The sequence below is a fragment of the Symphodus melops genome, assembly GCF_947650265.1.
Source record: "Symphodus melops genome assembly, chromosome: 5".
Classification (NCBI taxonomy): Eukaryota; Metazoa; Chordata; class Actinopteri; order Labriformes; family Labridae; genus Symphodus; species Symphodus melops.
The window spans coordinates 18,405,754-18,432,777 of NC_136695.1; the positions used below are offsets into that span (position 1 = coordinate 18,405,754).

At 39.0% G+C, this 27,024-nt stretch overlaps 6 protein-coding genes and 2 long non-coding RNA genes across 9 annotated transcripts in view; 5 read left to right on the top strand and 3 right to left on the bottom strand.

The window, feature by feature from the left end:
- The first annotated feature begins 1,174 nt into the window (after window positions 1–1,174).
- tnxba (tenascin XBa) lies at window positions 1,175–7,621 on the top strand. The gene is made up of 14 exons (XM_079342783.1): window positions 1,175–2,524; window positions 3,132–3,283; window positions 3,357–4,572; window positions 4,713–4,835; window positions 4,942–5,085; window positions 5,187–5,306; window positions 5,394–5,549; window positions 5,639–5,751; window positions 5,894–6,026; window positions 6,110–6,261; window positions 6,355–6,451; window positions 6,545–6,706; window positions 6,799–6,962; window positions 7,343–7,621. Exons 1-14 carry the CDS (start codon window positions 1,672–1,674, stop codon window positions 7,439–7,441), a joined length of 3,684 nt encoding a protein of 1,227 aa, XP_079198909.1. The 5' UTR covers window positions 1,175–1,671; the 3' UTR covers window positions 7,442–7,621.
- An 86-nt stretch (window positions 7,622–7,707) lies between these two features.
- On the top strand, window positions 7,708–12,721 carry cyp21a2 (cytochrome P450, family 21, subfamily A, polypeptide 2). Of its 2 annotated transcripts, XM_079343167.1 has the most exons (11): window positions 7,708–8,274; window positions 8,666–8,851; window positions 8,985–9,074; window positions 9,233–9,387; window positions 9,551–9,646; window positions 9,835–9,945; window positions 10,042–10,128; window positions 10,365–10,448; window positions 10,601–10,968; window positions 12,122–12,225; window positions 12,306–12,721. In XM_079343167.1, the coding sequence occupies exons 1-11, from the start codon at window positions 8,154–8,156 to the stop codon at window positions 12,557–12,559; spliced, it is 1,656 nt and encodes a 551-aa protein (XP_079199293.1). In that variant the 5' UTR covers window positions 7,708–8,153; the 3' UTR covers window positions 12,560–12,721. The 2 variants fall into 2 exon arrangements, with proteins under 2 accessions (XP_079199293.1, XP_079199292.1); XM_079343166.1 differs by lacking the exon at window positions 7,708–8,274 and having other exon boundaries at window positions 8,724–8,813.
- LOC306823566 lies at window positions 8,742–11,406 on the bottom strand. The gene is made up of 3 exons (XR_013779016.1): window positions 11,251–11,406; window positions 9,211–9,378; window positions 8,742–8,832 (listed from the first exon to the last, which is right to left on the bottom strand). It is a non-coding gene; the product is annotated as an uncharacterized lncRNA (long non-coding RNA).
- Window positions 12,722–14,104: 1,383 nt separating the features above from the next.
- Window positions 14,105–17,266, top strand: LOC306824621 (uncharacterized protein). Its single transcript, XM_079344812.1, has 8 exons — window positions 14,105–14,435; window positions 14,716–14,988; window positions 15,090–15,374; window positions 15,472–15,744; window positions 15,839–16,102; window positions 16,203–16,307; window positions 16,394–16,419; window positions 16,513–17,266. The coding sequence occupies exons 1-8, from the start codon at window positions 14,363–14,365 to the stop codon at window positions 16,624–16,626; spliced, it is 1,413 nt and encodes a 470-aa protein (XP_079200938.1). The 5' UTR covers window positions 14,105–14,362; the 3' UTR covers window positions 16,627–17,266.
- On the bottom strand, window positions 16,842–18,772 carry LOC306824622. Its single transcript, XR_013779162.1, has 6 exons — window positions 18,677–18,772; window positions 18,070–18,387; window positions 17,314–17,988; window positions 17,184–17,228; window positions 17,024–17,080; window positions 16,842–16,939 (listed from the first exon to the last, which is right to left on the bottom strand). It is a non-coding gene; the product is annotated as an uncharacterized lncRNA (long non-coding RNA).
- A 739-nt stretch (window positions 18,773–19,511) lies between these two features.
- LOC306823338 (allograft inflammatory factor 1-like) lies at window positions 19,512–20,693 on the top strand. The gene is made up of 6 exons (XM_079342797.1): window positions 19,512–19,609; window positions 19,749–19,810; window positions 19,879–19,945; window positions 20,040–20,081; window positions 20,171–20,336; window positions 20,510–20,693. Exons 1-6 carry the CDS (start codon window positions 19,594–19,596, stop codon window positions 20,595–20,597), a joined length of 441 nt encoding a protein of 146 aa, XP_079198923.1. The 5' UTR covers window positions 19,512–19,593; the 3' UTR covers window positions 20,598–20,693.
- Window positions 20,694–21,005: 312 nt separating this feature from the next.
- Window positions 21,006–24,299, top strand: LOC306823550 (casein kinase II subunit beta). The gene is made up of 7 exons (XM_079343142.1): window positions 21,006–21,188; window positions 21,561–21,636; window positions 22,705–22,807; window positions 22,914–23,029; window positions 23,114–23,189; window positions 23,307–23,496; window positions 23,763–24,299. The coding sequence occupies exons 2-7, from the start codon at window positions 21,565–21,567 to the stop codon at window positions 23,851–23,853; spliced, it is 648 nt and encodes a 215-aa protein (XP_079199268.1). The 5' UTR covers window positions 21,006–21,188; window positions 21,561–21,564; the 3' UTR covers window positions 23,854–24,299.
- A 350-nt stretch (window positions 24,300–24,649) lies between these two features.
- LOC306823547 (uncharacterized protein) overlaps window positions 24,650–27,024 on the bottom strand; it is a 28,978-nt gene continuing 26,603 nt past the window's right edge. Inside the window, exon 33 of the mRNA XM_079343139.1 lies at window positions 24,650–26,440. Coding sequence (XP_079199265.1) covers window positions 26,411–26,440 — 30 coding nt within the window. The 3' untranslated portion in view covers window positions 24,650–26,410. The remainder of the gene's footprint in view (window positions 26,441–27,024) is intronic.

A 27,024-nucleotide genomic window follows, 5' to 3' on the forward strand; every position in this document is an offset into this window, starting at 1 on the left:
CAATCACTCAATATTGCAATATAACAAGAACAAAGTGGAATGTAATTAATATACTATTTTTGCCAAATATGTGTTAAAATCCTGCTCTTTTTTTGTATGTCCAATACAAATATTTCCATAGTGGTTGAGCGAGTGGGACCACTAGGCGTGGTGGAGGAGAGGGGGGGTCCTTAAGTAGGAGCAGACTTTATCACGCTCCTTCTTTCTAGCGGTGGTCCCTTCTATCACCTCTATCCTCCCAGATCATATCCAGCTTTACAGATGGAGGGAGCAACACAAAGGGAGCCATAAAGCTAAGAATTAAATCATTATTCTGGTAAGTTTCTTTTTTTTTTAAACACCCAACATAACTGTGAGATCATATTGGTACCTGTAGCTTTTGAGATAAAGGTATCTGCTGCTCGAAATTGAAGTCTTTCGTAACATTTTTAAATTCTTTCATGTGGTCTCATGTTTTATAATGCTGTGTTTCAATGATTATAACAACATTAACCAGCTACTCTACACTTATTACAATGAAGGAAGAACATAATGTGTCATTTTTATAGTGTGCACAATTCTCATGGTTTTAAGTACTGTAATTTACCAACATTTTTCTTGTGGTTTATTATTTGTCCTTCTTCGAAAATCAATTCCTAGAAATGTGATGTTCCATATGTTATCTTACCTCTCTGCAATATATATAAGACTTTGCTTGCATCCAATGTGTTTGGATGCTGTATGATTGATTTGACATTCAGCAGATTTAAAGCTTAAGTTGCACATACTTCTCTTTATGTTTTTACAAGCTGTGGCTGCAGCGGATTATGTAACTGTCTGTATAGTGAAAGAGGTACAGTGTCCCTCAGTTCCATACAGTGACGCTCTGTTACCTCTTTGCATAGTCTCTGCTGCAGACTCTGAAGACTTCTCACTCTACTCACCCCTTCCCTTCCTGTTCCAAATCAGCTAATTTAGACTTGACTCGGTTTTGCCAAGCAAGTAAAAAAACTAGTATGCTTCATTGGAACACTGCTGTAATTCTTAAACTTGTATTTGTTTTTCTAAACAAACAAAACATTTAAGGAAAAAGTCTTGAAATATAACTTTGTGAACATTATTTAGCTGGAGAAATAAAAGGACATCTCATCTCATCTCAGTAATAACTCAAGCACAAATTAATGTCCATAGTCTATTGAAGTTATGTTTTAGCATGCTGAGCTCCATTCTAACTGTCATTGCCTATTGAGTCCTCTTAAATCCCATATTACAGCAAATAAAATTAGATAACCTTTAGCCATCTTACCAGTGGTGGTGTTTAAGAGTAGTGATTGCATTTTATGAATATGAATTGGAGTAAAAGGGTCCCTCGATTGAGTAATTCTTGCCAGCTAAATTGTAAGGAAAGTATCAATGTGTGAATAGGAACTTTGTAAACGTGAATCAGACTGAAAAAAGCATGTATACTCAGCAATGGGGTTCTTGGGATGAGTTATTAAATTATTTTACATAACATGATGTGTGTTTCACTCATTCACAATGAGCTCTTTCTTTTTTCTTCTATTTCTAGAAGAGGCATATTCCCTCCACAAGTGGTAACAGAAATAAAGAGGAAGTAGACATTTCACGGTAACATACATCAGATCCATCAAAGCCAATAAGATCTCTGGCTGCTGTTGCTGTTGGCTCAAAATGCTGTTGACTCTAGCACTTCTCCTCCTTCTCACCCCATTTCCCTCCTTTCAAACCCCAACCAATGAGGGGAGACATACAACAGGAAGTGAAACTTCGAAACCCAATGCCGCATTCACCCTGTCAAAGCCAAAAACCACTGCAGCTGTAACTAGACAAACCATTCGCCCAACCCTAAAGCCAAACACAGTCAATCAGACTACTTCAACCCCTCGTACCACAAAAAGCAAGCCCAGCCTAGCAGTAATTCAAACTACTCCAATAGCAGCAGTAAAGACGACCACAGTCAGTGACACCAACACAAATTCACAAAAGCACACAGTCTCTGTCAATCAAACCGCTTTAGCTAAGGCTACCAGAGCCAGCAATTCTAAAACTACAAAAGAGAAAATCCAACCTGCACCAACTGGAGTTCAAAATGTTCAGACAACATCCACAAAATCTGCTCTTGCCCGTGGAGTTACAACCACCAAAAACAAGCCCACAGCTTCTTTCAATCAGTCTGCTGCAGTTAAATCCTCCTCCACCAGTGATGCCAAGAGCCCAAAAGACAAACCTGATAAGGCAACATCCTCTGCCAATCAGACTGCTGTAGTCAAACCTCCTGCCACCACTGCCACTAAAGAAAAGCCAGCTGCTTCACAACAAATCAAGGTGGTCATAAGTGATGGCTGTGAGTCAACCAAAGCCAAGGAGCAGGAGCTGAAGCTGAAGCCTGGTGCTCCATTGGTGATGACTCACAAAATCAGCTTGTTGCCTGGTGGCTGCAATGGAGGCTGTGAAGATGAGATGGCTGCACTAAAAGAACGTGTGGCACGACTGGAAATAGAAATGTCATCATTCAAGGAGAAATGTAAGATTCTGTCAAGTTTGCCTGAAAATTATAGTGAACACAACTTTATTGACCATATTCACTTTCCAAGCTTAAATGGTGTTGTGTCAACTGCTCTGTTACAGGTTTAAATTGAATATATTTGTCTCTGAGATTTCATTGTATTTTTACAAATGTTTGGTGAACCAGAAACTTAAAATCTAATGATACTGAAAATCTGGAATTGACAATTTATATAATATTAGAACATATACTATGTAACATTTGTAAAAGGCCACTTGAATCCTGGTATTGAGGTTTGGTAGCTCAGTCCAATAGTTAAGGGTTATATTTGGCTAACATTAAGTTACTTAAGCCTGATTTGTGGTAATAGATGATAGGAAGTGGTAGCATGGTAACATTAGGGTTTTGTAACTGTATTGAGTGCGTTGTTTTGTTTTGAAGATGGCTGGTTAAGCCTTAAAATGTTCACCATTATGTTTTTTTCAGTTGTTGTTAATCAGCTGAATGAAATTAATCACAACCCGAAGAAAGACTGCAAATTCGCTTCACTAAAATGGCTTAAACTACAGTTGCCGTAAGACAGAGGTATAGATGCAATCATTTGTGTCCTTTTGTTTCTGCACAGGTTCATGTTCAGCAAATTGTCCACATGACTGTAGTGGCAATGGGGAATGTCAGAAGGGGAAATGTGTTTGCCAACAGGGATTTATGGGTTCTGACTGTAGTAAATGTGCACAAGGGGCTAAGTGTAATAACAGTAAGTGGAAACTGAAACATGTTTTTTAACTAAAGAAAATTATAATTTCTCTTGATTTGACTACTTTGATTGTAACTGATCTGATCTATAATTTCAGAGACTGCTAAAGGTAAGGTCCAGGTAAAAGTGGAAACAGTGACCTTGCAGCTGAGCAAAGACAAGGAAAACATGCGAGAAAAACACACACATGCAGAGCAGACACTTTTCCAGAGGAAAGACCAGAAAAAGGGATCTGACGCTAAGGTGGCTGACACCAAACCTAAAGTGGCCACTGGTGCTAAAGCAAAACATGAATCTTCTGTTAAGAAAATTACCATTAAAGACTCTTCAACTGCCACAAGAACAAGTCGCCCAACAATTGGTCAAGTTCTGCTGAAACATGAGGGAAGAAAGCAAGAAGAGGCCCGCAAAGGAAGGACAACAGTCCTGACCTCAAAAAAGGTGGTTCAAAGAACTGACTTCAAGGTTGTAAAAGATGTAACTACCAGTAAAACAAATCCTAAATCTGAACAACTAAAAGACCAACCTCATGTCAATGTAACTGTGGGTTACGTTAAGAAATCTAATGGCACAGCCAAAATTGTCACAATTCTGACCAAAGTCCCAAGAACAAACAAAACACGAGCAGAGAAGGAGACCTTGGAGCAGTCAACACTTACTGAGAAGAATGCTACTCAATCATCTGGACAAAAACGCATCAAGGTCAAAGTAGAAACTTCAAATGCCCAATCTGTTGACCACAGAAACACTGAAAACAGCAAGACTGGAAAGGACAAAGGTGCACAGAGGAGTCAGTACTTAGTGAATGCAACAACAGCAGACGAAGCTCAGATTCTGCAGGACAAAACGACTACCCACAGTTCCGGGAGCGTAAGGAAAATAGGAGGATCTGGATTAGGTTCTGTAAAAGTTGTAAACATCTCCTCCTACAGCTTTACAATCACATGGTCTGCACCTCAAGGGATGTTCAAGAACTTTACCCTGGTCAGAAGGGAGCCCAAGGCAGATGGTGAGGAAGAGGACCATGATGAGTTTGAAGGAGAATCTTTTGAAAAGGAAAAGGTCACCACAGCCAAGAACACAACTGAAGTCCAGGTACAGAGTGAGAGCCTGAACTCAACTGCTACCTCTGGTACAGCCATTGGATCCAAAGGCAAATCTGAAACCAAGAGGATTTCTATGGTTGTCCCTGGCAATGTACGCTCAGTAGAGTTCAGTAACCTTCGTGCAAACACAGGTTATGTCTTGCAAGTATATGGTACAACAGCTGAGAGACAATCAAAGATTCACAGGGTAACTGCAATAACAGGTAAAGATAAAGTTTGTACCTATGATGTCATTCATGAGTAATTATCCACTGCTACTACTACTGAAAGCAATTGTTACTATGGGCCAATACAGATGACTACTTACATATATTTTACAAAAATCTACTTGTCCCTCCGACAGGTCCTGAGCCAGCCACAGATATGGTTTTCAGCAATGTCACCGAGTCTTCTCTCACTGTTACCTGGTCCAAACCAAAAACCACATTCTCAGGCTTCAAGGTCACATACACCAACATTGTCACAGGTCTGTGAAAGGATATCTGTACACTATACTGCATCCCTCAGAATTCCTTTGCTTAGAATCAGTAAGTGCGAAGATTTAAAGTGTTAATGTTTTAATTTCCGTCTAGGGGAAAGCCGCTTTGTGACTGTGGACTCTCAGCAATCATATGTGGTTCTGTCCAAGTTATCTGCTGGATCCTCATTCATTATCACTGTAACAACCACACACGGAAGACTGCAGAGTGACAGCCTTACATCCATTATCACCACAGGTACAAAGTCAGATCAGTTTACTGTATTGAATTGCTACTTTTCTTTGCTTAATCATGTGACAGCAGCAATAAACACAAAATGGGTTTTCTTTTTGTTGAAGTGCCCGGCCCGCCAACACATCTGCAAGTGGTCAATGTGACAGATACCAGAGCTTTGCTTCAATGGACACCCAGTCTGGGGAAAGTGGACCGCTTCATTATCAGCTATGAGTCCTCGAAGAGTGAGTATGGCTTGCAACCATAACCCAACAACAATAATTCAAAAAGGGCTTTGTAAGCTAATTGTCAAATCTCCTTTTTTGTCACAGCTCCTAATGTGACAGTGACAGTGATGCTATCTGGAAACTCAGTGGAGCACCAGTTGAGAGGCCTACAGAGAGGTACCCTGTACACAGTCAAAGTCCTAAGCCAGAAGGACAGCCTACAGAGCATGGTCATCTCAACTTCATTTACTACAGCCAATGGCAAGTAGAGAGAATAAGATAAGTATGAGACTCTTTTGCTTTTGTGTTTAAAGTGACTTAACAAAATACTCTATTTTTGAATTTCTCAGTGGTTAAAGCTAGCGAGGTGGGTGCTCGCACTGCAGTGATAGCATGGAGGACAACCACTATTGTTTATCATAGCTACAGACTGATCTACCAGGTGGCAGGAGAGGAGACAAAGGTGACTTATATGTCATCATTAAAATATAAAAAAAGGCCTCAAAATATCCAGAAGGACCTTGGAGATAAACTTTGTGTGTGTGTGTGTGTGTGTGTGTGTGTGTGTGTGTGTGTGTGTGTGTGTGTGTTTGTGTTTATATTAGGAGTTGACCCTGGACTCTTCTATAACAGAGTATAAGCTGACAGGACTGTTGCCAATGTCACGCTATATTGTTCTGGTACAAGGCGAGAAAGATGGACACTACACATCTGTTGTCACCACAGAATTTGTTACAGGTATTATATTTGGAAGTTTTCATATTCTACACATTTATTTGCCCTTTTGATATTTAAAATTTTTCTTTTACGTTATCCTATAGGAAAACTGCGCTTTCCCTTCCCTACTGAGTGCTCTCAGGAGCTGCTGAACGGGGCTCTGCAGTCAGGAGAGGTAGATATGTACCCACAAGGAAAAGACGGACGGGCGGTGAGAGTCTACTGTGACATGGAGACTGATGGAGGCGGCTGGACGGTAGGAGAAACCACTTAAAATCTTAACAAAATTTACGCTGAAGCTTTTTGCAGATTTGATCCAGACCACTTCACTGGTATTGTGTGTTCTTAGGTGTTCCAGAGGAGGATGAATGGAAAGACAGATTTCTACAGAACATGGAGTGAATACAGTGCAGGCTTCGGAAACCTTAGCGAGGAGTTCTGGCTCGGTACAGACCAAGAAGCTTCTTGTAACATCACATCTGCATCAATAAGGTTAAATAAGTCTAAACATTTTTGCTCTTTATGTCTACCAACATTAGGAAACGAGCTTCTCCACAACCTCACCAGTGTTGGCCCTGTGAGTCTGAGAGTGGATATGCGATCAGGAAATGACACTGCTTACGCTCATTATGCCAACTTCTCCATTGACTCAGCAGAGAGGCACTATAGTCTGGAGGTGTCAGGCTATACTGGAACTGCAGGTAAAAACTTTTTCATGACATGAGCTGTGCATACTGTATTGTACATCAAATGTTTGAAAACCCAATACTAAAGTCACTGTGATTCTCTTCAGGGGACTCTATGAGGTACCATAATGGCCGTCCATTCTCGACCCGGGACAAGGATCCCGATTCTTTGGGGATCCACTGTGCCAGGTCCTACATTGGAGGCTGGTGGTACAAAAACTGCTACAAGACCAACCTCAATGGTCTTTATGGGATGAACAGCAATAATAAGGTACATATAACCTCTGATTGAAACTTGAAGAGCGTAGTTTTAAAGCCACTAGAAATCAAATCAATACAGAGGAGTAAGTTAGGCTTCATTATTTGTATATTTAAACTACAAGCTAGCACGACAGAGCCATCATTTAGCAATACATTTCTATATTTGAGAACAAGTTCAGGTTTTTAACCTAATGATTAAAGTGTTTGTTAACAGTTATGTGTTAAATGAAATACAGGATTGCCATAACTTACAATTTTGTGACCAGTTGAAATAATGTTTTTTTCAGGTTGCAGGGAGTCTGCTATGATTCTGACTTACTTTTCAATGATTTTCATTACTGTTGATAAATACACTACCAAAGTATCATCACTATTTGTTTTCCAAAACAGGGAATAGTCTGGATAGACTGGAAAGGTAAAGACTCATCCATTCCCTTCACTGAGATGAAGTTCAGGCCGTCCAGGTTCTCTCCTGCAACTCATGGATGAGAAAACATCATCCTAAGTCACCGGGTTATCTGTCCTCACAACCTAACATCTGACAGCTTGAGCGGTCCAGAAGACAGTGGATCTCACAGTCGCTGCATGTGACTTTCAAACTGAAATAGATAACACAGTGGTTTTGACAGCTGTATTTGCAACTTTCACTACAATTGATTCAATGTAAAATATTCTTTTATTTTCTGGAAATGTACCAAAAAGTTTCATTGCATCTTTTGTATACTTTTCTACTGTTTTGCCTGACCATTAAAAAAAACAAAAACATTTGACTCTTACCTTCTTGTGCATCACATTGGTAAGCCAACCCACTACTACTGTAATAAAATATGCACTGTCTCACTTCATTGGAATAAAAGTGGCTAATATGGGTCTGAAGTGTCTTCTTTCTTTATTTTGTCAAAGTAAAGGAATAAAGTAAGTCTTTTAGTCCCTGCTGTAGGAGAGAAACATGCCAGCATTATTGACTGTGATGTGTTATTGTAGCCTTCACAAGAGCCTTGTTTAGCAGTCTATCTTGTTTTGCTCTGAATTTCAACATCAGATAGGGTGACACAAAAAAAAACATTTACGGTAGATGGCCTTCATTTGAATGAGCTTTTTTCAACACTATGGGAAGTTGAAGCTGACGAGAACACTATAAAAGTGGCGAGCAGTGTGCTGATTAGCTTTCTGAAGTGGGACACCAACAAGAAAACATAACATGCCATTCGAAGTATCAGGGATCAGCGTAGTGGCTGTGCTGCTTGTTGTGCTGCTGCTGATAGTTCTGATTTGCACTTCAGGGCAGAGAGACAAATCTGTGCTCACAGAGCAAAAGGGAGGTAAGTCTACTGCTAATTATTATTTTATTTTAACATTGAGCATGCTGGTTTTTCATGAATTTTAAACTATTAAACCACCATACTTAAAATGTTTTTCTTCTCATGGCTGAAACATGATGACATGTTTTTATGAACCTTTAGCTCAGATGAATTAAATGCTTTTTCTATGTAACCCTCTGAGTGCCTCACACTTTTTAAAAAAACGTCTATGTTGGATCCCCGTGCTGAAGAGCACCAGAAGGACGAATTACTAGAATATATTTTTTAACACCCATGCAGCATTACATGCATCTGCTTTCCGACTGAGTACAACACTTAAACATTTTGAATGATGAAATAACCATTTGCTCTGTTTTACCATCGTCTTTGCCTTGTTTTTTCCCCCATCCAGAATCTAGACTGCAGCAGTGTCTGTCTCAGCTCCGTCCCTGCTCCTCGTCTCCTTCCATCCCAGGTCCTCCTGGCCTCTTCCTTATAGGCAACATGATGGAGCTGACACACAATCATCTGCCAATTCACTTGACCAATCTGGCACAGCGGTATGGAAACATCTACCGCCTGAAATGTGGAAACACAAGTAATGCTTACATTTCAGATTGATCATCAGTTTGATATACACTTAGCATACCAACGTCTCTGTTTTTAAGAACTTTTTTTGTACAGTCGACTTCAGATTGCCACCACACTAAAAGCCTGGTGTGTATTTTCAGCCATGGTGGTGCTGAACAGCACTGAACTCATAAGAGAAGCACTGGTGAAAAAATGGTCAGACTTTGCAGGGAGACCAGCGTCATACACAGGTAAACAACTCAATTACAAATGTTTACATTCAGATTCTGCTGACACAAATTTCTGCCCATAGTATGGAGATAACATTGTTCGCGATACAAATAAAACTGGATTGATCAATAATTAAGCATTAATGTTTGTACTTACTACCTCTCCTGACTTGTATCAGCTGATATTGTTTCTGGGGGAGGGCGCACTATCTCTCTGGGTGATTACAATGAGGAGTGGAGAGCACATCGTCGTCTCGTACACAGTGCTTTGCTGCGCTGCTGCCAGCAGTCTTTGCATGGCGTGATTGAGAGACAGGCACTGAATCTGAGAAAGGTACAGAACACAATAGGAACAATTTAAACACCGGTTATTGTTCATCACTCTATAAGAGAAACATCAATTCTAATATTCTAATATAGTGTGTGTGTGTGTGTGTGTGTGTGTGTGTGTGTGTGTGTCACATAAAAAACCTAATACATGGCTTTTCACTATAAAGGTTTTGCTGCAATACCAAGGCACTGCTGTTGATCTTTCGGAGGATTTCACAGTGGCAGCCAGTAATGTCATCACCACTTTGACTTTTGGAAAGGAGGTGAGTAACTTTCCTCCTGCAGCTTGTTTGTACCTTGAATAGCACAGATGGATTGTGGATTTTTTTAAACTGGTACTTGGTTGACTCGGTTTACGTTTTCTTTTTAAGGAGCTTAGTATGTGCAACAATAGCTTGGCTTTCTGTAACTAAATAAGATTTATCCAAACATTAACCTCTGTGTTTAACAGTATGATAAGAGTTCCTTGGAGCTGCAGGAGCTGCACAGCTGTCTGAATGAGATCGTGGCTCTCTGGGGCTCCTCTTGGATTTCTGCCCTGGACTCCTTTCCGCTGCTTAGAGTCAGTAAATATACACCTCATTAACACGAGATCCCATGAAAGACAAGCAAATAGCGTTCAAATGGAAATTCGGACATGTCATTTGTCTTTTCAAAGAAATTACCCAATCCTGTGTTTGCCCGTCTCCTGAAAGAGGTGGCCAGGAGAGACAGCATTATCAGAAAACATCTCAACAATTATAAGGTTGGTACAATGTCTCAGTATTTAAGGCTGGAAATGTTTTGGAAAAACATAAAAAGGACAAGGTCAGTCAGTGTTGTGTCATTAGGGTAGAGGTGTATTAAATGGGACCTTGTGAAAATAAAACAAATGTGTCAAATAATACAAGTCAAATCAGACTGATACCATTTGACAAAACAACAGGAGTGCGTCATATAGGCCAGTCTTTTTTATCAGCTGTTTCTGTGTTATCTGTGCAGATGCAAGACAAGAAAGACGAGGACGTCATCACGGCATCGCTGCTTCAAGGCCTTGACGCCCATCAAAACAAAGACAATGGAGGAGTAAGTACACAGCATATGGAACTATCAGTGCAATCTGTATGGAGGTGTTTTGGATGTGTTTATTATCTGTGTAAAACAGATGGTGTGATGTTTGTTAAAAAAAAAAAGGCTTAAAATAGTACTGGTGTATTAAATAATCTTCATCTCTCTAGCTTCTCACAGATGTTCATGTTCACATGGCCACTGTTGACCTTCTCATCGGGGGAACAGAGACTTCTGCAGCCTGGCTCAACTGGACTGTGGCCTACCTACTGCACAGACCAGAGGCAGGCCACTTCTTTTTCCATATGCACGCACACTTACGCACCCTGCTGTTCACTTATTGTCTCTATCCTCTGTGCCCTAACCCTCAGGTGCAGACAATGGTGTACGAAGAGCTGTGCACAGTGCTCCAGGGAAGATACCCTCAGTACAGTGACAGACACAGACTCCCAGTCCTGTGCTCTCTGATCAGTGAGGTGCTCAGACTCCGGCCTGTTGCTCCGCTGGCTGTGCCACACAGAGCCATCAGAGACAGCAGGTCAGCTGAACGCATGCGTCACACTGTGATGGTTTTATGTATGACGACAAGCACACGTGACTTTTAGTTCGGATTTATCTCAATTCCCTAAACCACTGCAGAGCCATCTACAAAACGTAGCAAAATAGAAAATATTAATTTGCAAGAGCAAAACTAGCTTACCGTTTTTTTTTGTTGTTGTTCAAAACTTTACTACATGAATTTACGGATCCCCTGAAGTCCTAAAAAGGAAAACATTTATTTTGCGAACAGGTTAATTATATGTGCGCAAAATATATTTACCTATGCGTTGAGAACTCATCACTCTGATGGTTTATTACACCATTTCTCCACAGCATACAGCATTTGTGCTCCGCACTGTCAGCAGCTGCTATGCCAATTCTAGGATTTTCAAAATAAAAGCCGCTTCCAAAACAACCAAGCGGCAACTTCCGTGTTGAAAAAATAATACAATGGAGTGGGGGGGGGGGCTATCTCCACCTGAGGCTGGCTATTAAAGCCTACAGGGACTTCTATTAAAACCACAGAGACACACCCCGGCAGTGAAGTCACTCATGCCTAATAAAATCATAAGGGATGAGCGATAAAGAAAGGCACAGTGTGCAGACTAAAACATCAACTAATAAGATTGGTAGATAATAAAACAAAGACTATAGTGTTTCACCTGCTCTTAAAGTGTCTTGAGATAACGCTTAGTGTTTATAGTCTAATCAAATAAATAAATAATGTTGTTTGATAATAAGACCAAAATAGTTTCTTCTATCAGGCTGTAAACATTCATTTGTGCTGTCAAAATTGACATTTTTGGATGGGACTTCTGTGTCTTTGCAGTCATCCTCAGGTGGACACTTTTTTGCCCTTCCATGCTGGCTTAATTCTTCAACACTGGACTTTTTCCACTTGATTAATTTATGGGTTAATTTTCTGTAACCTATCCAGTTTTATCATATGAAATGTAATGAAATTCAGCTAAATCCTGTGACTGACCTTTACTGGTTGACCTTGTTATTTATTCGTTTATTTGTGTGTTTTAGCAACCAACATGTTCATTTGGCACATATCGTTTTTATTTTGTTATTTACGTTTTTTTGTAACAATAGTGCTAATTGTGTAATTGCATTTTGGGTGATGTTTAATCTCAAACTTTGTTTAGTATTGCAGGTTATTTCATCCCTAAGAACACAATCGTCATTCCTAATCTTTATGGAGCTCACCATGATCCTGCAGTGTGGTCTAACCCACATTCCTTCAAACCAGGTACTGCCCTTACGATTGAGATAAAGTGCATTCCATATCACTTATATTAAGAAATCAAAATCACTCTCTCCCCCCTCTAGAGCGCTTCCTAGAAGGAGGAGGAGGCTCCACCCGAGCCCTGATCCCATTCGGAGGGGGGGCTCGGCTCTGCCTGGGGGAATCGGTTGCAAAAATGGAGCTCTTTCTGTTCACTGCATACTTGCTCAGAGATTTCCGGTTCCTCCTTCCTGAGAGTGTAGCCTCTTTGCCTGACTTGAAAGGAGTTGCTAGTGTTGTGCTCAAAATTCAGTCCTACACAGTTATTGCACTTCCAAGACCTTTGAATAACCCCTGAATTTATGACATTCTACTTTTTTATTTTATTTTTTATGTACGTCAGTTAAATAAAAGCATCTGCTAAGTGAATTGTAGATTTTTGCTTCAATGTATAGTGCTTTTTTTTTATAGTACTTTTTTTTTGTATTATCTCAAGTTGATTAAAGAACCTTCCAATTCGTGTTTCTTGTAAATACCTTTTAGAATTCCTTGTTGTGTTAAATATCCTGATTGAATTGGTTACACTTGTCTTTGACAATCACTTAATATCTGTCTTAATCCATTAAGATCAAGTTTGAACACTAACAACAAGATGATATGATTACATCAGCCTCTATGATCTGGTAGTCACATACATGCATCCAGAAAGCATTACTTTTTTCACATTTTGTTGTGTAACAACCTTTTTTAAAAATGACTTAAATTATTATTTTTTCCCTCCACATTCTACACACAATACCCCTTAATGACAAAGTGAAAAAAGTTTGTTTAAAATGTTTGCTACATCATCAAACATAAAGTATAAAACTTTTAAGTATTCACAGCCTTTTCTTGAACTTTGTTGATACAGCCTCAAGTCTTTTTGTGTTTGATGCTACAAGCTTGGCACACCTGTTTTTGGACAGCCTCTCCCATTCTTCTTTGCAGTCCCTTTTCTGGCTTTATTAGGTTGGATAGAGAGTGTTGTGCACAGCCATTTTCAAATCTCTCCAGAGATGTTGGATCAGGTTCAAGTCTGAGCTCTGGTTGGGCCACTCAAGGACATTCACAAAGTTATCCTGGAAAAGGTTTTCATCAAGGATGTCTCTGTACATTGCTGCATTCATCTTTCCCTCGATCCTAAGTAGTCTCCCAGCTCCTGCCGCTGAAAAACATCCCTACAGCATGATGCTGCCACCACCATGCTTCACTGGGATGGTATTGGCCAGGTGATGAGCGGTGCCTGATTTACTCCAGACATGGCATTGCGGCCAAAGAGTTCAATCCTTGTTTCGTCACTGCAGTGAATTTTGTTTCTATTAATCAGAGAGTCCTTTAGGTGCCTTTTGGCAAACTGCAAGCAGGATGTAATGTGCCTTTTACTGAGTGGCTTCCGTCTGGCCACTCTACCATTCAGGCCTAATTAGTGGAATGCTATAGAGATTGTTGTTCTTCTGGAAGGATCTCGTCTCTCCACAGAGAAATGCTGGAGCTCTGTCAGAGTGATCATTGGGTTCTTAGTCACCTCCCTGACCCTGGTGGTTCCAAACTTCTTCCATTTACACATGCATGAGGCCACTCTGCTTGTTGGGACCTTCAATGCTGCAGAAATGTTTCTGTATCCTTCCCCAGATCTGTGCCTCGAAACAATCCTGTCTCAGAGGTCTAGACAGTCCTTTGACTTCATTGCTTGGTTTGTGCTCTGAATTGTACTGTCAACTGTGAGACCTTTTAGACAGATGTCTACCTTTCCAAATCATGTCCAATCAAGTGAAACCTCCCAAAAGTGATCATTGGAGTGTCATGGAAAAGGCTGTGAATACTTTTTTCTTTTTTTTCTTCATTTTTGAGTTTTTAAGGAGCAACATTTCAAACAAACTTTTTTTTTTATCTTTGTCATTATGGGGCATTGTATGTAGAATGCTAATGAAAAAAAAACGTTATTTTTGAATACGGCTGTAACATAACAAAATGTGCAGTGAATACTTTCCGGACACAGCGTAAAAATAAGTTGTCACTGTCATTTCCTGAAAATGTGTTTTGAAAAACTTCTGCTAAAATCTGCAGATTAAGCAATAGGACGGAGAAAAGCATTTGCGAGGAGCTCGTTTCTGAGCGAGGAATGGCTTTCTTTTTACTGTTCAGATTCTGTCTTCTTTCTCTCACGCATTCAGCAGCAGGACTTCAGTCACCAGGTAAAAAAGAAAGAAACATGTATTTGTTCCTTGTTGACCTGTTTACTATCTTTAATATTGTTGTTTGCCTTCATAACTATATACGCTCAGGTCATTTCAAAAATGAGAATTTTCAAAGGATTTCATTTCTAATCATTTGATTCATTTTGAATGCTTGCAGACTTAAGAGCTAAGCCCAAGAAAAAACCTGAAATTATGAATTATGATTATCAACTGCATGATGACGATGATTCAAACTTCATTTTGTGAACACTGTTCATATAAAATGCTTCTTCAACAGATAATTTGGGGATGATTGCCGCATTAGGAGATAGTATTACTTTTCCGTGTGACATACCCTCCATCACATCGTGCTCCTCTGTGATCTGGAGCAGGTTTGACCCAGTCACAGTTCTGGTGAAGGATGAACAGGTGACTGATCCGTACGTCCGTAGACTCGGGCTGCAGAAGGACTGCTCCCTGCAGATTAATCACCTGGAACTCAAAGATGCTCAACTATACTCCTGTAAAAGTGGAGCACTCTCTTCAAATGTTTCCCTAAGGATTCTTCAGAGTAAGTGATCTAAGGTATATGCTGCTACATAATATTAGTTAATACCACAGAAGGTGCTCATTATTTCTACTTTTTTTTTCTTCCTTTGTATCATCCATTAGTTTCTGAAGAGAAAACTCCAGCAGCTGGCAAGATAGAGCTTCACTGTTCTCTCAACACACATCAAGGTTACAAATCTTGTAACACCATCGGAATGAATATCACCTGGAGTACTGAACACAACACACCTTTAAATGGAGAGAGGTTTCAATTTAAAAATAGCTCTGCATGCTTCAATAAACTGTTCATCAGATACAAAGCGACAGACCATCACAGAAAATGGAGATGCCATTTGAGTCTAAACGGCACAGTTAAAGCCAATGCCAGTTATACAACGAAAGTAGCAGGTACCAGATGACACCTTGAAGCCCTTGTATATAGTCATTTTAAAAGCTGTTGTATATGGTACATGTCCAAAGTGTAACCAGCTTCCCTTTACCCTAGATGGCGTAGAGGAAGTGTTTGCTGCAGTGGGTGAATCAGTGTCCCTTTCTTGTAGCAACACTTCCTCTCTCCGTGTGGGCAGCAGAGTGGTGTGGAGGATGAGGTCACAACCAGTGACAGATATGTCACCTGATAGAAGGCAAACAGAGGCCTCTCATGAGAGTGAAGACTCATCGCTTAGAATTATGAATGTGAGTCCTCTGCATGCAGGGGAATACCGATGTTTGGCTGAACATCAGGTTTTGAATCAAATCTGGCTGTATACTTTGGACGGTGAGTGTTTCAAAAAGTGTCAATTAAAAAAAAATAAAAGTTCACTTTTGTCATCACTCTTTCTAAAACATTGTTCTTATGTTTGTCTTTATAGTTTCTTCAAAGAGCAGCCCAGGAGGCGAAAATGTCACCTTGACTTGCGTACTTACCTGCTCCAAAGAATGTGGACAAGAGTTCAATTTAACTTGGTCTGGGAACGTTTCATATCGCTTGCAGAGTGGTTTCATGGAAGCCAACAATAACACTTTAATAAAACGGTTAGATGTGCCATCCTTGTCCATGGCATCAGATGAATTAACCTGCTCTGTGCATAGAGAGGGTGAAGTAATGGCTTCAAAGAGGTGGCGCACTGTGAACTGTAAGTACACATGATGCCTGTGTTGACCTTTGTCTGAAATAAACCCAAACCTAGGAGTAAAGTCTAAGTGATCAACACTGTATTCATCTAATGTCCCCAGCTCTTCAAACAGTTGCGTGGTTAATCCTTCCTCTCGGCCTGTTGGTGTTTATAAGTGCAGGGGTTCTCTACTTGTACATGAAGAGGAAGCATAACAAGGATGCAGGTACTCAGTCTGGTTAAAGGCAAATGTGTTGAGGAGCTCTGATGAAAATAAAATGACCTGATTTTTCTATCCTTTTCTGTTTAAAGAGAATGAACTGACAAGTATTGGAATGGTAAGACAAAACACACAAACGAGCTGCACTAAAACAATCTTTCCTTTTCAACTGAAATATTCGAATGTAATATCTCCATACTTCTCTTCACAGACTCATGTGTATGAGGACATTGACGATGATCTTAATGAGGAACAACACAAGAAACAAGAAGAAGCTGCAACCACTACGGACAGTTTCTATGATTTACTGCAGGCTGTGAACTAGTTAAAGAGATTGTTTTTACATTGATATGACACCTTAATCACATTTTCTTTCTCAACGTTAGTTTACAATGAATTAGATGTGTTATTGTAATATTATAATTGCAAACATGTCATTTCATCTTTAAAGACATAATTGGATAGATTGATACAAAAAAGAGTTGAGAGGAGCAGTATTTTCAACACAGTAAAAAAACTGAAGGCTTACATTTGTCCATTTTTCTCAATATAGATCCTTGCATAGAGTGCATTTTGTTTCTGTAAACAAACAGCCGGAGAATCATGTCTGTCTTCATCACAAAAGTACTAATAGTGGACTGTAATGAAGGAAGGAAAGGGTTATTTGCTTTCTTAATATATAATGAGAATGAATGTACAGTATACTTTGAAATAGCACTTACAGCTACTCAAGCTTCCATCCTGACTTTGGTAAAGGCTGTTAACTTGTTGTTGAAGATCTATGAAATAAAGGAAACAAGTTGTCAAGTGGTCAAAGAAGGAGGAAGAGAGATTGCAGAGTTCAGACTCGAGAAGGTAGCGAGGGAGAAAAAAGGTGCTCACCTTCATTAGGTAGAGAATTCTCATAAATCTTGTCAGGCTCAGCACCTGATAAGAAATAAAGACAAAATAAACACATTATCAAACTGTATCCGTGTCAAAAAAAAAGACATGACTTCTTGACAGTTCAAACCTTTGAAGTTCCACTGTGTCCGCTGTGCAGCTCTCTGTTTTTTTTTACGTCTGCAGTAGATGGCCAGTGGTGTTAGCGCAGCTATTATGGCAATCCCTACAACAACTGCAGACAAAATAACTGCAATAATTGCCCAACTGTTCCCATCCTTCCTGGTTTCCAGATTAACCACACTGGTTGTCAGTGCTAAGGAAGACAGAAAGATCAACTATGCATTTACAATAACTCCTTGTCCAGAAAATGACGGATGCAAAAGAAGTTTTAAAAAGCTGTTACTACATACCTGGAGATGTTGTGGTGACAACATCTTCCACTTCACAGAGGACATGGAAAAGTTTTAAAAAAAGACTGATCAATATTGACATTTGTATCTATGATATTCATATTAAATTCTAACAAAAATGTTACCTTGAAGTTTTATCTCAAAGCAGCGCTGTATTTGTCCAAGCATGTATTTACATCTGTACCAATCACTGTCACTGTCACTCACAGAGTGGATTGCTAGTGATGCGCCATTCATTACAAATGTTTCAGAAATATTAACAGGTTTGCCTCCTTTAAGCCTTTCCCAAGAGATTTCTTGGGATCCTTCTTGCCTTGAAGTCATGTTCACCTGGCAGTACAGGTTTGCAGATGTACCAGTTGCCGCCTTTACGGCCGGCAGGACCTTGCATTCTGAAAGAGCCAGGATTTATGTGAAAGACATGTGCTGGTAAAATAAAGTGAGAATACCGAAAAATGAAAAGAGACCCTTACGTTTTACTATCAGAGTTATGTTTCTGACAACTGAACAGTCCCAGCCTTTGCAGATTTCACAGCTGTACACTCCCTCATCAGACTTTTGTAGTTTGGTCAGAATAAGAGACATTTCTCCTTGTTGATTAGCTTCCCATTTTGTTCTCTCAGCATCCGGGATCTTTGATGTTTTAGGCCTGGCAAGAATAACTTTCTGTTTGGCATCTGAGGTTTTCTTCATCCATTGGATTCTGTTGTCCGTCAGGTTAGAAATAAAGCAGGGCAGATCTACATGTTCTTGTTGAGTGGCAGTCACAGTCTCAGACACTGGTGAAACAACTTTAATAATGATCATGAATAAAGATTAGCATGTTTAACATCAGATACTGTAGCATTAAGTATCAAAATCTAAAGCAGACAACTATACTACGGTATGCAACTTTTCAATAAACAGCTAATATTTCAACTATATTATTCAGTTTGTAACATATGCATGACAATTTTTAAGAGCAATCATAGTCACAGTGTATGCAAAATTATTTTTGTCTTTGGGTTACAAACAACATCAATACATTTATGATATTCATGGTTTCAAACTGGTTGAGAAAATACTAATAGATCTCCTTACCTCTGCACTCTGATATGAACACAGACAGAATTAGCATGAGGAGAACCTGTGCATGAAAATCAGCCATTGTCTGTGTTAAGTAACCAAGTGGAGTGACACAAGATTATTCTCTTTAAGATCACTATACAGTCTCCACCTATTCTCAGTTCTCTTCAGAGCTGTCTTCTTGAAACAACCTGCAATGTCAACCTAGCCAATAACCAATCAAAGATTAAATACTGCCATCATGTGGTGAGAGCAAGACATGACAAAAGGGCCTTAAACGCTGATGTCACAAAATGTGTGTGGTGAATGTGAAAGTGAAGCCTCTATCCCCTATGTTATCCCCATAGACATGAACTTGAGCAAAACATTTAACTGCTCAGTAGCAGCTCGGTATCAGACTTCAAGGTGTGAATGTGAGTAACTGCTGAATTTGATGTGGACACTGACGGGTGCTAGTGGGGAGAACAGTGGGATGTATGAGGGCCCTCAAATGTTTTATTTGTTAAACAGCCTTATAAGGAATTGCATCTCAAGAGTAGTGTGCATTACTTTCTGTTTTCAACAAAGTTAGTTCTCCTTTTCACATCACTCGTCCTTCCTTTAACATTTTCTTTTCCGTCAACTTCATAAAAGATGAAAGTTCTAAATGAGTTCATCTCCGCTGTTACACAGCAGGTATCCTGTATGCAATTGTTACCTATTGAGAAATATACAACCCTGTTTGTTTCTTCTGAATCTGTTCAAATTCATACAGTATGTCAGTACTGTGACGTGCATCCTCTCTCTGACCTTTGTTTGGTCAGCCTTAAATAGCGTGCAACAGAGGAACTTCACGAATGCTTACTGAAACTGCTACACTTCCTCTTCTGGTTTAATTTACAGAAAAGGCATCATAGATTTTCATTGTGTCTGTGTTAGTTTCTCAGGCTGAAATGGACAGTTCTCAAGGTTAGTTTTACTCATTTTTTCATTGGACATCTATCTTTGACTTTTGTTGATTTACTCTCGTTGTGAAGTAATTTCAAGATTATATTTGTTTTATTATATTTATGCAATCAATAATTTATCCTGTGTATCGTTATAAAAGGAGGTAAAGCCTATGGTATACTCAAGTCTCAACAGGAAGAGAAACTCAACTCTGTCAATGAGGTGAGTGTAGGTGTGTAAAAAAAATGTAAGTCTGATAATATGAGTCATTAATTAATTATCCCTCTTAGGCTTTTCTCTCAGACCCTCAGTATGCAGAAGAGGAGGATCTGATCTCAAAGCTCGAAATGTTTAAAAGTGAGTAGCCTATAGGAGCTATCACTTTTCAGTGAATTGCTTTTGTTTTGCAAAGTCAGAAAGTTTGAAATCCTTTTATTTGCTTGTATTTTAGAGAAATACATGGAGTTTGATCTTAATGACAAAGGAGATATAGGTAAATATCTGAATCATAAACAAACCTTACTTCACAGATTATAGACGCCTATTTAAATCCTCCTAAACCCTGAACTGTTGTTTTGACAGATATAATGGGTTTAAAACGAATGCTGGAAAAACTTGGACTGGCTAAGACTCACTTAGAGCTAAAAAAAATGATGTCAGAGGTGGTTGGAGGGACATCGAAGGACACCATCAGCTACACTGACTTCCTCAATATGATGCTGGGGAAAAGGAATGCCATTCTAAAACTGTAAGTTCATAATGTTTAATTCAAAGAAAAGATGGTGGTCCTGGAGACATACAAATGTTAAGCTGTATGCTGATGGCCTAAATACCTGAAAGAACACATCCTAGGTAGCTGACATGTTGGATAACTGGTACATTTTATGAACTGAAATGCAGTTTTTCCTTTTTTTTTTTTAGGATATTGATGTTTGAAGGCATTGGGAAGGAGCAGGAGCCAAAGGATGTGGGGCCACCCTGTCGCAAAACCTTTTCAGACCTGCCCTGAAGGATATCTCCATCCCAACTGGAAAAGACTCTCATTCTAAACTTTCTCAGCAATCTGTTACTAACAGAAGATTTCTTTTTAAATAAATAAATAAATGTGATCTACATAAAATGTTTGGGCTCTCTGTTTTTTTTTTTTTAGACCTATGGCCGCTAGTGAAGAAAACATAGGTTATAGGTGGCCCACCTTTGCCAATATTGGCCTACTTTACCTAAAATACTTAACACCCTTTAAGTCTATAAAATTACAGTAATGTTAGGTCATGTATACAGACTAGTAGGACATGACTCCAAATGATGTCACCTTATTTTGTAAATTAATTAAAATGTAAATACATGTTTTCTGTCCTTCATTATTTTTTTAATCTACCATACTTTTTGGGGGAAAAAACTCCAACAACAACAACAACAAAAACAACCTTCCACTTCAGTTGCTAATGGAGAAATGCGTTATAATATTCTGCGATCATGAGACATTTTATTTTGTAATTTCGACCACAGGAAATCGTCTCTTTACAGTCTGTGTTTAGTATCGGATCGAGGATCAACGAGCTGAGCTTTCAAGTGAATGTGTTAACTAACTAACAGAAGGGTGAGTTGGTATGACCATGTATTGTGATTTACATCTACCTCAAAAATGATTCCAAGCAGAACTCTTGATTCCTTTACTTCCTGTGTGTGCTCAGGAGAATAAACGCTAGCTAGTAACTAGCATGTGAGCTAACGTAAGTAGCAGGTTAGAGAAGCAAATTCAACATACATTTCCGATTATAAAAGGTTATATCACACTTTTTTAGTTTAAAGTAACCCACATAAAGGCTTCAATGTGTTGGCTTTATGATGGAACAAAGGGGTTGAATCTCTGTTAGTAAAGTGAGCATGTCAAAACTGTGAGCTGCAGATCGTTAGCTGTTAGCCGAGCTTTGAGGATGTGAAATGATTTTTTGTGTTTTTGGTTTGTCAGGAGGATGAGCAGCTCAGAGGAGGTCTCCTGGATTTCCTGGTTCTGTGGCCTGAGAGGGAATGAGTTCTTCTGCGAGGTGGGTCTGCTATTCACCAGTGCCATTAACATCATAAGAAATTAACACAAACATACTAGCATGACTATTTGCCTGGATGGATTTCATTCAAGTCCGCTTTATACAAGTGAAAACACAACAACAATGCCACTCAGAAAAAAGGGAAAACTGTCATATAAAATAGCAAGAGTCGTTTGGTAAACATGCATCTGAAAGGACAGCCCTCGCCCAATCCCCTTGTAACTTTAAGTCCTTGTTGTCTTCACTGGCAGAATCTGAATAATCCAGTTAAGTTCTTGTGTAATGCTTCCACATGAGTGTGTGTTGCAAACCTAATTGATACCTTTTAATAACTAATCACTGGCTGAGTGTACATGGACACAATTAATCAGAACAAAAGCCTGATCCGAATAAAAAACTGCTGCATGTAAACACGTTAATCAGAGCAGACTGATCCCATCAGTATAGTTGCACTGTCGTTATTTGCTGCTCTGTGTGCCCTTGAATTGACCCCGGGGACAAATCAAGTTTTTTGAATTGAATTGAATCAGTCTCATTCGGAAAGAAATGTCATTCCGATTGAGAGGGGTGGTTTATGCTGATCGTTGACTCGGAAGAATTAATACAGGCTGAGTTTAAAGTCCTGTCGATAAGTGGCAGCATCTCATTCACATTTAATGTATGTTTACAGTTTAAAATTGATGCCAATAGAATGTTTAATTAAATAATCTAACCAATAAGATCACATTTAGACAGTCAAAACCTTTCAAACATGAACTATAGCATCACATTAAAAATTCAAACAATGCTACTGGAAAATCTTACAAAGTTGACATTATTTTTAAACTATGAGGAAATATATCTTCCATTTTTCCGGGTGTAAAACAAAGCAGAGTTGTTGAAGTTGTACGGTCTACAATCGTCTGCTCGTGTCACAATGGTTTTCTTCAGATTAAATGATGTATGAATCTGACCATTTCATTTAGCGTCCATGTAAACCGTGAAATCGAAAGGATTTCAATCCGATTTGAAGGAAATTGTGCTCGTGTAAATGTAGCCACTGTCGCCCATTGCCGTTATGTGTCGCAGGTTGATGAAGACTACATTCAGGACAAGTTTAACCTGACCGGCTTGAATGAGCAGGTGCCTCACTATCGCCAGGCTTTGGACATGATCCTTGACCTGGAGCCCGGTGAGTGAATATCAAAGTATTAGCAGTTGCCATATAAAAATGAGCTGGAGCACATTCAACAAACATTCAACTTGTTGTAACTACGTAAATGACTTTAATTTGATAGATGAGGAACTTGAAGATAATCCCAATCAGAGTGATCTGATAGAGCAGGCAGCTGAGATGCTCTACGGGCTGATTCACGCACGTTACATCCTCACCAACAGAGGCATCGCACAGATGGTAAGCTGTTACCTAATAGCCTCAAATTCTTACATGCTGTGTGACAAGAGTCTACATTGATTTAAAATGTAATATCCTCTGCAGCTGGAAAAGTATCAACAAGGGGATTTCGGTTATTGCCCCAGAGTCTATTGTGAGAATCAGCCAATGCTTCCTATTGGTAAGTTTTTTTTTTTTTTTTTTCCTCCGCTAATGAAATGTGTTTTCCTCACCTTGACCTTATTTAGTAGCAGTGAAGACTCAACTCAGCTGACCCTGGTCTCATTTTTTCATGTAGGATTATCAGACATCCCTGGAGAAGCAATGGTGAAACTGTATTGCCCTAAGTGCATGGATGTTTACACCCCCAAATCCTCCAGACACCACCACACAGATGGAGCGTACTTTGGTACAGGCTTCCCCCACATGCTCTTCATGGTGCACCCGGAGTATCGTCCAAAGCGACCAGCCAACCAGTTTGTGCCAAGGTACGTTTGATTCAACACTTGAATTACCGTGAGGATGATTTCAGCTGCTTCTTCAGGTCTTTACATTGGTTTAAATAGCTGGATATTGAAACTAGAATTAGACTTCAATAAGTTTGTTTCGGGATCTGAACTGAAATTGTCATCCAATTGGCAATAGCTTTAAAAAATGTCATTCAAAACTTGACCCCTGTCCTCAGAGGATCACAGCGGAAATCTTTCTTGTTCAGTAAGTGATTGTTGTTGTTTTTTTTGTTTTCTCCTTCCAGGTTATACGGGTTCAAAATCCACCCGATGGCTTATCAACTCCAACTTCAGGCTGCCTCAACTTTCAAAAGCCCCGTCAAGACAATTCGCTAGAACTCTCCTTCTGTGATAGAGTGAATTCAAAGACTTTGTTTACTATATGTTTCAAGCACAAGCAGGGTTATATATTTCCAGTGAATGCCTGTACAGTTCCCCAAACTGACCTGTTTATAGACACAATCAGATTAATTTCCTCTCTCATTTAGTGTAGACTTGTTACGGTTGAAGTTACATTTCCTGTATTAAACAGGTACATTCTCCCACATGGTTGAGCTCTTGATAGTTTTAATTTAATTGATGTCATTACATGTGGCAGAATGTGGCTTTAGTGATAATGAAAGCTGTTTCATGGCTCCATAGCAGGGGATTGAATGTATCAGGATTTGCCTTACCAGTGAGTCATGCAGTTCTTTTTAAAGTCAACATTAAAATGCATCAAGCCATATTAATTTCTGAAGAAATTATGGATTGTGCACAAAATTAAATTCTGTTCAAAGTTATTTGTCAATGTGATCAGGTGCTACTGCCAAGAAACAAAGTTGACCCAATCAGAGGAAGAGGTCTAGAACATGTTAGGATGAATGCCGGATTTAGATTTTATTATAAAATGTTAAGTCTCAATGAATATTAGTGGCAATGCAAGTATTTTATTTACAAGTTAACTAACAACGTATAGTCCTGTATGATAGTTTTATTAGGGATTTACAATCGAGCCAGGCGGGACACTTCTCACAAGCATGTCGTTGATTGAACACTCATTAGCAAACTTCTTTGGAATACAATAAATAAGGGGCCGACATTAAATATGTCTTTGTGACACCTTGTTTTCAATATTGACAGCCAGACAAAATGCAAAATAATGCATCTTTTATTTTTTTATTTCATAAAAAGACAGGAAAAGTCACAAAGCAACAATATTTTCCATGGTCTAAAAATCTAACTTTTATGATGTGAAATGCTACATTTCTTTCCAGGAGAGGTTTCTGTTGTTTCGATGCAGCTACAATACCAATGGCTTCTTTTTGTGTATATATATATAAAAAAAAGGTTTGCTACCAACCAACATCTAAAAGGGACTGGTATAGTTAAAAGTATTCTCTTCTATGAAAACGTACAGGAAACAAGCAAGTGAAAGAGCAATCTACTTTGAAGACTACGTGATAGAAAGGCTTTACAAACTTGGTTCATCATCAATGTCGTATTTAACACAGTGACATCTCTAGTGGAAGTTTGGAAACCAGCTTGTGTTGAAACATCACAGTACATCAAATCACATGAACAGTTCCTACTTTACAAATAAATTACTGTATAGTAGAAGATGTAAAAAAAAGACAACTTTGTGCTCCTGTGAGAAAAAAGTCACATGTGCTGGGAGAACTGCCATCACTTCATACATGTGAGCTTACTGTGACAGATGAGCTTTGTATTTGTTGACCTCACCTTGCTGAACATAAATGTACATTTAAAAATAGGGGTGGATATACATACATGAACATTCCTCATACAATCATATGGAGGTCTGTAGTCTTAAAAAGAATATCAAAACCTGAGATAAACAGACCCAACTTGTAAAACTTCTTTATCAACCAAATATATTCAAAGCAAATCGGACTTCTACGCTACTAAACAAAACACAGGGCAGAGGGAAGCACTGCTTTGTACACTGTGAAAGGTTTGATAAGCTTGGTGGACTACAAGAGGAAACGAATAAGAATGATTCAGGGTGTCAGGTAAGACAGGCCTGACATTAAGACCTCAAAGTTCCGTAAACAGCACAATGGTAACCTACAACGTAAGTATGCAGATGGATATGAATAACTTAAAAACCTCAATTTTGTACAAATCCTATAAAAAACATCAATTCTATAAAATAGAGACACATTTCAAAATAGATCCATTTTTAATTCAAACTTTACAATAACGTGTAGGCTACAGGTTCCTGGCTGGTTAGGGAAGAAAAAGATTTCATGTTTTGTTTAGTTTTTGTACCTGAGCAGAGAACAAAGCCAAACTACTGTTCAGATCTGAGCACAGAATATCTTTGTCCACATGATGATGTGAGGTATGTCATTTCTTTTTTGAAGAAAAATGTTTCTCCTGAATTAAATAAGACGAGTAAAACAACAAAATACGAGTTCCCTTGAATGTAGTCTTAACGTTCCCCAAGCAAGCACCAAGGGAAAATATGCTGACGATGGCGTCTAAACTAAAACAGAAACAGTGCATTTGTATAAAATCAACGTTAAAAATCACTAGGACATAAACGCATTTAAAAGCAAATGTAACTTGAGAGAAAAAGCTGTTTTCAAACAAAGTGTATTCACCAAGCTTTTTAACAGCTGGATGAAAAAAGTGTTGTTCAGCCTTCTAACTACAATGAACAGCTCAACTGAACATTAAAAAAAATGTTAAAAAAATGCAGAGAATCTACAAAGATTTTTTCTACTCAGTTATCCATAAGTTGAGGTGCCCATTAATGAGATATTATCTTTTGGATATGTATGTGCGTGTGTACAGCTGGTCACTATGTGTTGATTGCTGCGCTCTGCTGAAGGGACGTCAAAGATTTACAGGAGAGGGGGAGTAGATGCAGATAGTGGTTCAACTTCAGTTACAAAGCCGATGCTCCGTCAGCTTTCTCCTGCAACACAGACATAAAGTGCACTGTTGTTAGTGATAGTAGGCGAATGTTATGTAGAAAAGTTTACAAGCTTAACGTGTTACACATAATGAAAAAAATACTCTGGCTCCAGGACGTCACAGCTCCTGTTCAAGGAATAGTCAAATAAGCCCAGTAAGATGTCAACAGGTCTTTTTCACTTTATGGTTTTTATTAACCACGCATTTAAAGCAGTTTTGTATCAACAAATATAGAATGAAAAAAGGGAGAAATATAGGTGCTGATAGGCTATTCTTTTTAAAAACTGTGGACATGACTAGGCTAGCTGTTTCATCTTATTTCCAGTTGAAAAGCGAAGCTAAGTGTTCATGGACTGCAGAGAGAAGAAAGTTGGTCTTATCCAAGAATTGCTGTAAACTGTGTAAAGAGCAAGACCTATTCTGTCAATATTCTCTCCATTTAGCATATCCACAAGGTGCTCACTTTTATGTTTCTATGCTAATAATAGCTGTGTTTAGTGTCTGCCAATTCTACACATATGGAATCTGACAAACAGTTCACTGCTCCTTTAGACATCAGAAACAGAAAAGAAAATCAATCAAGAA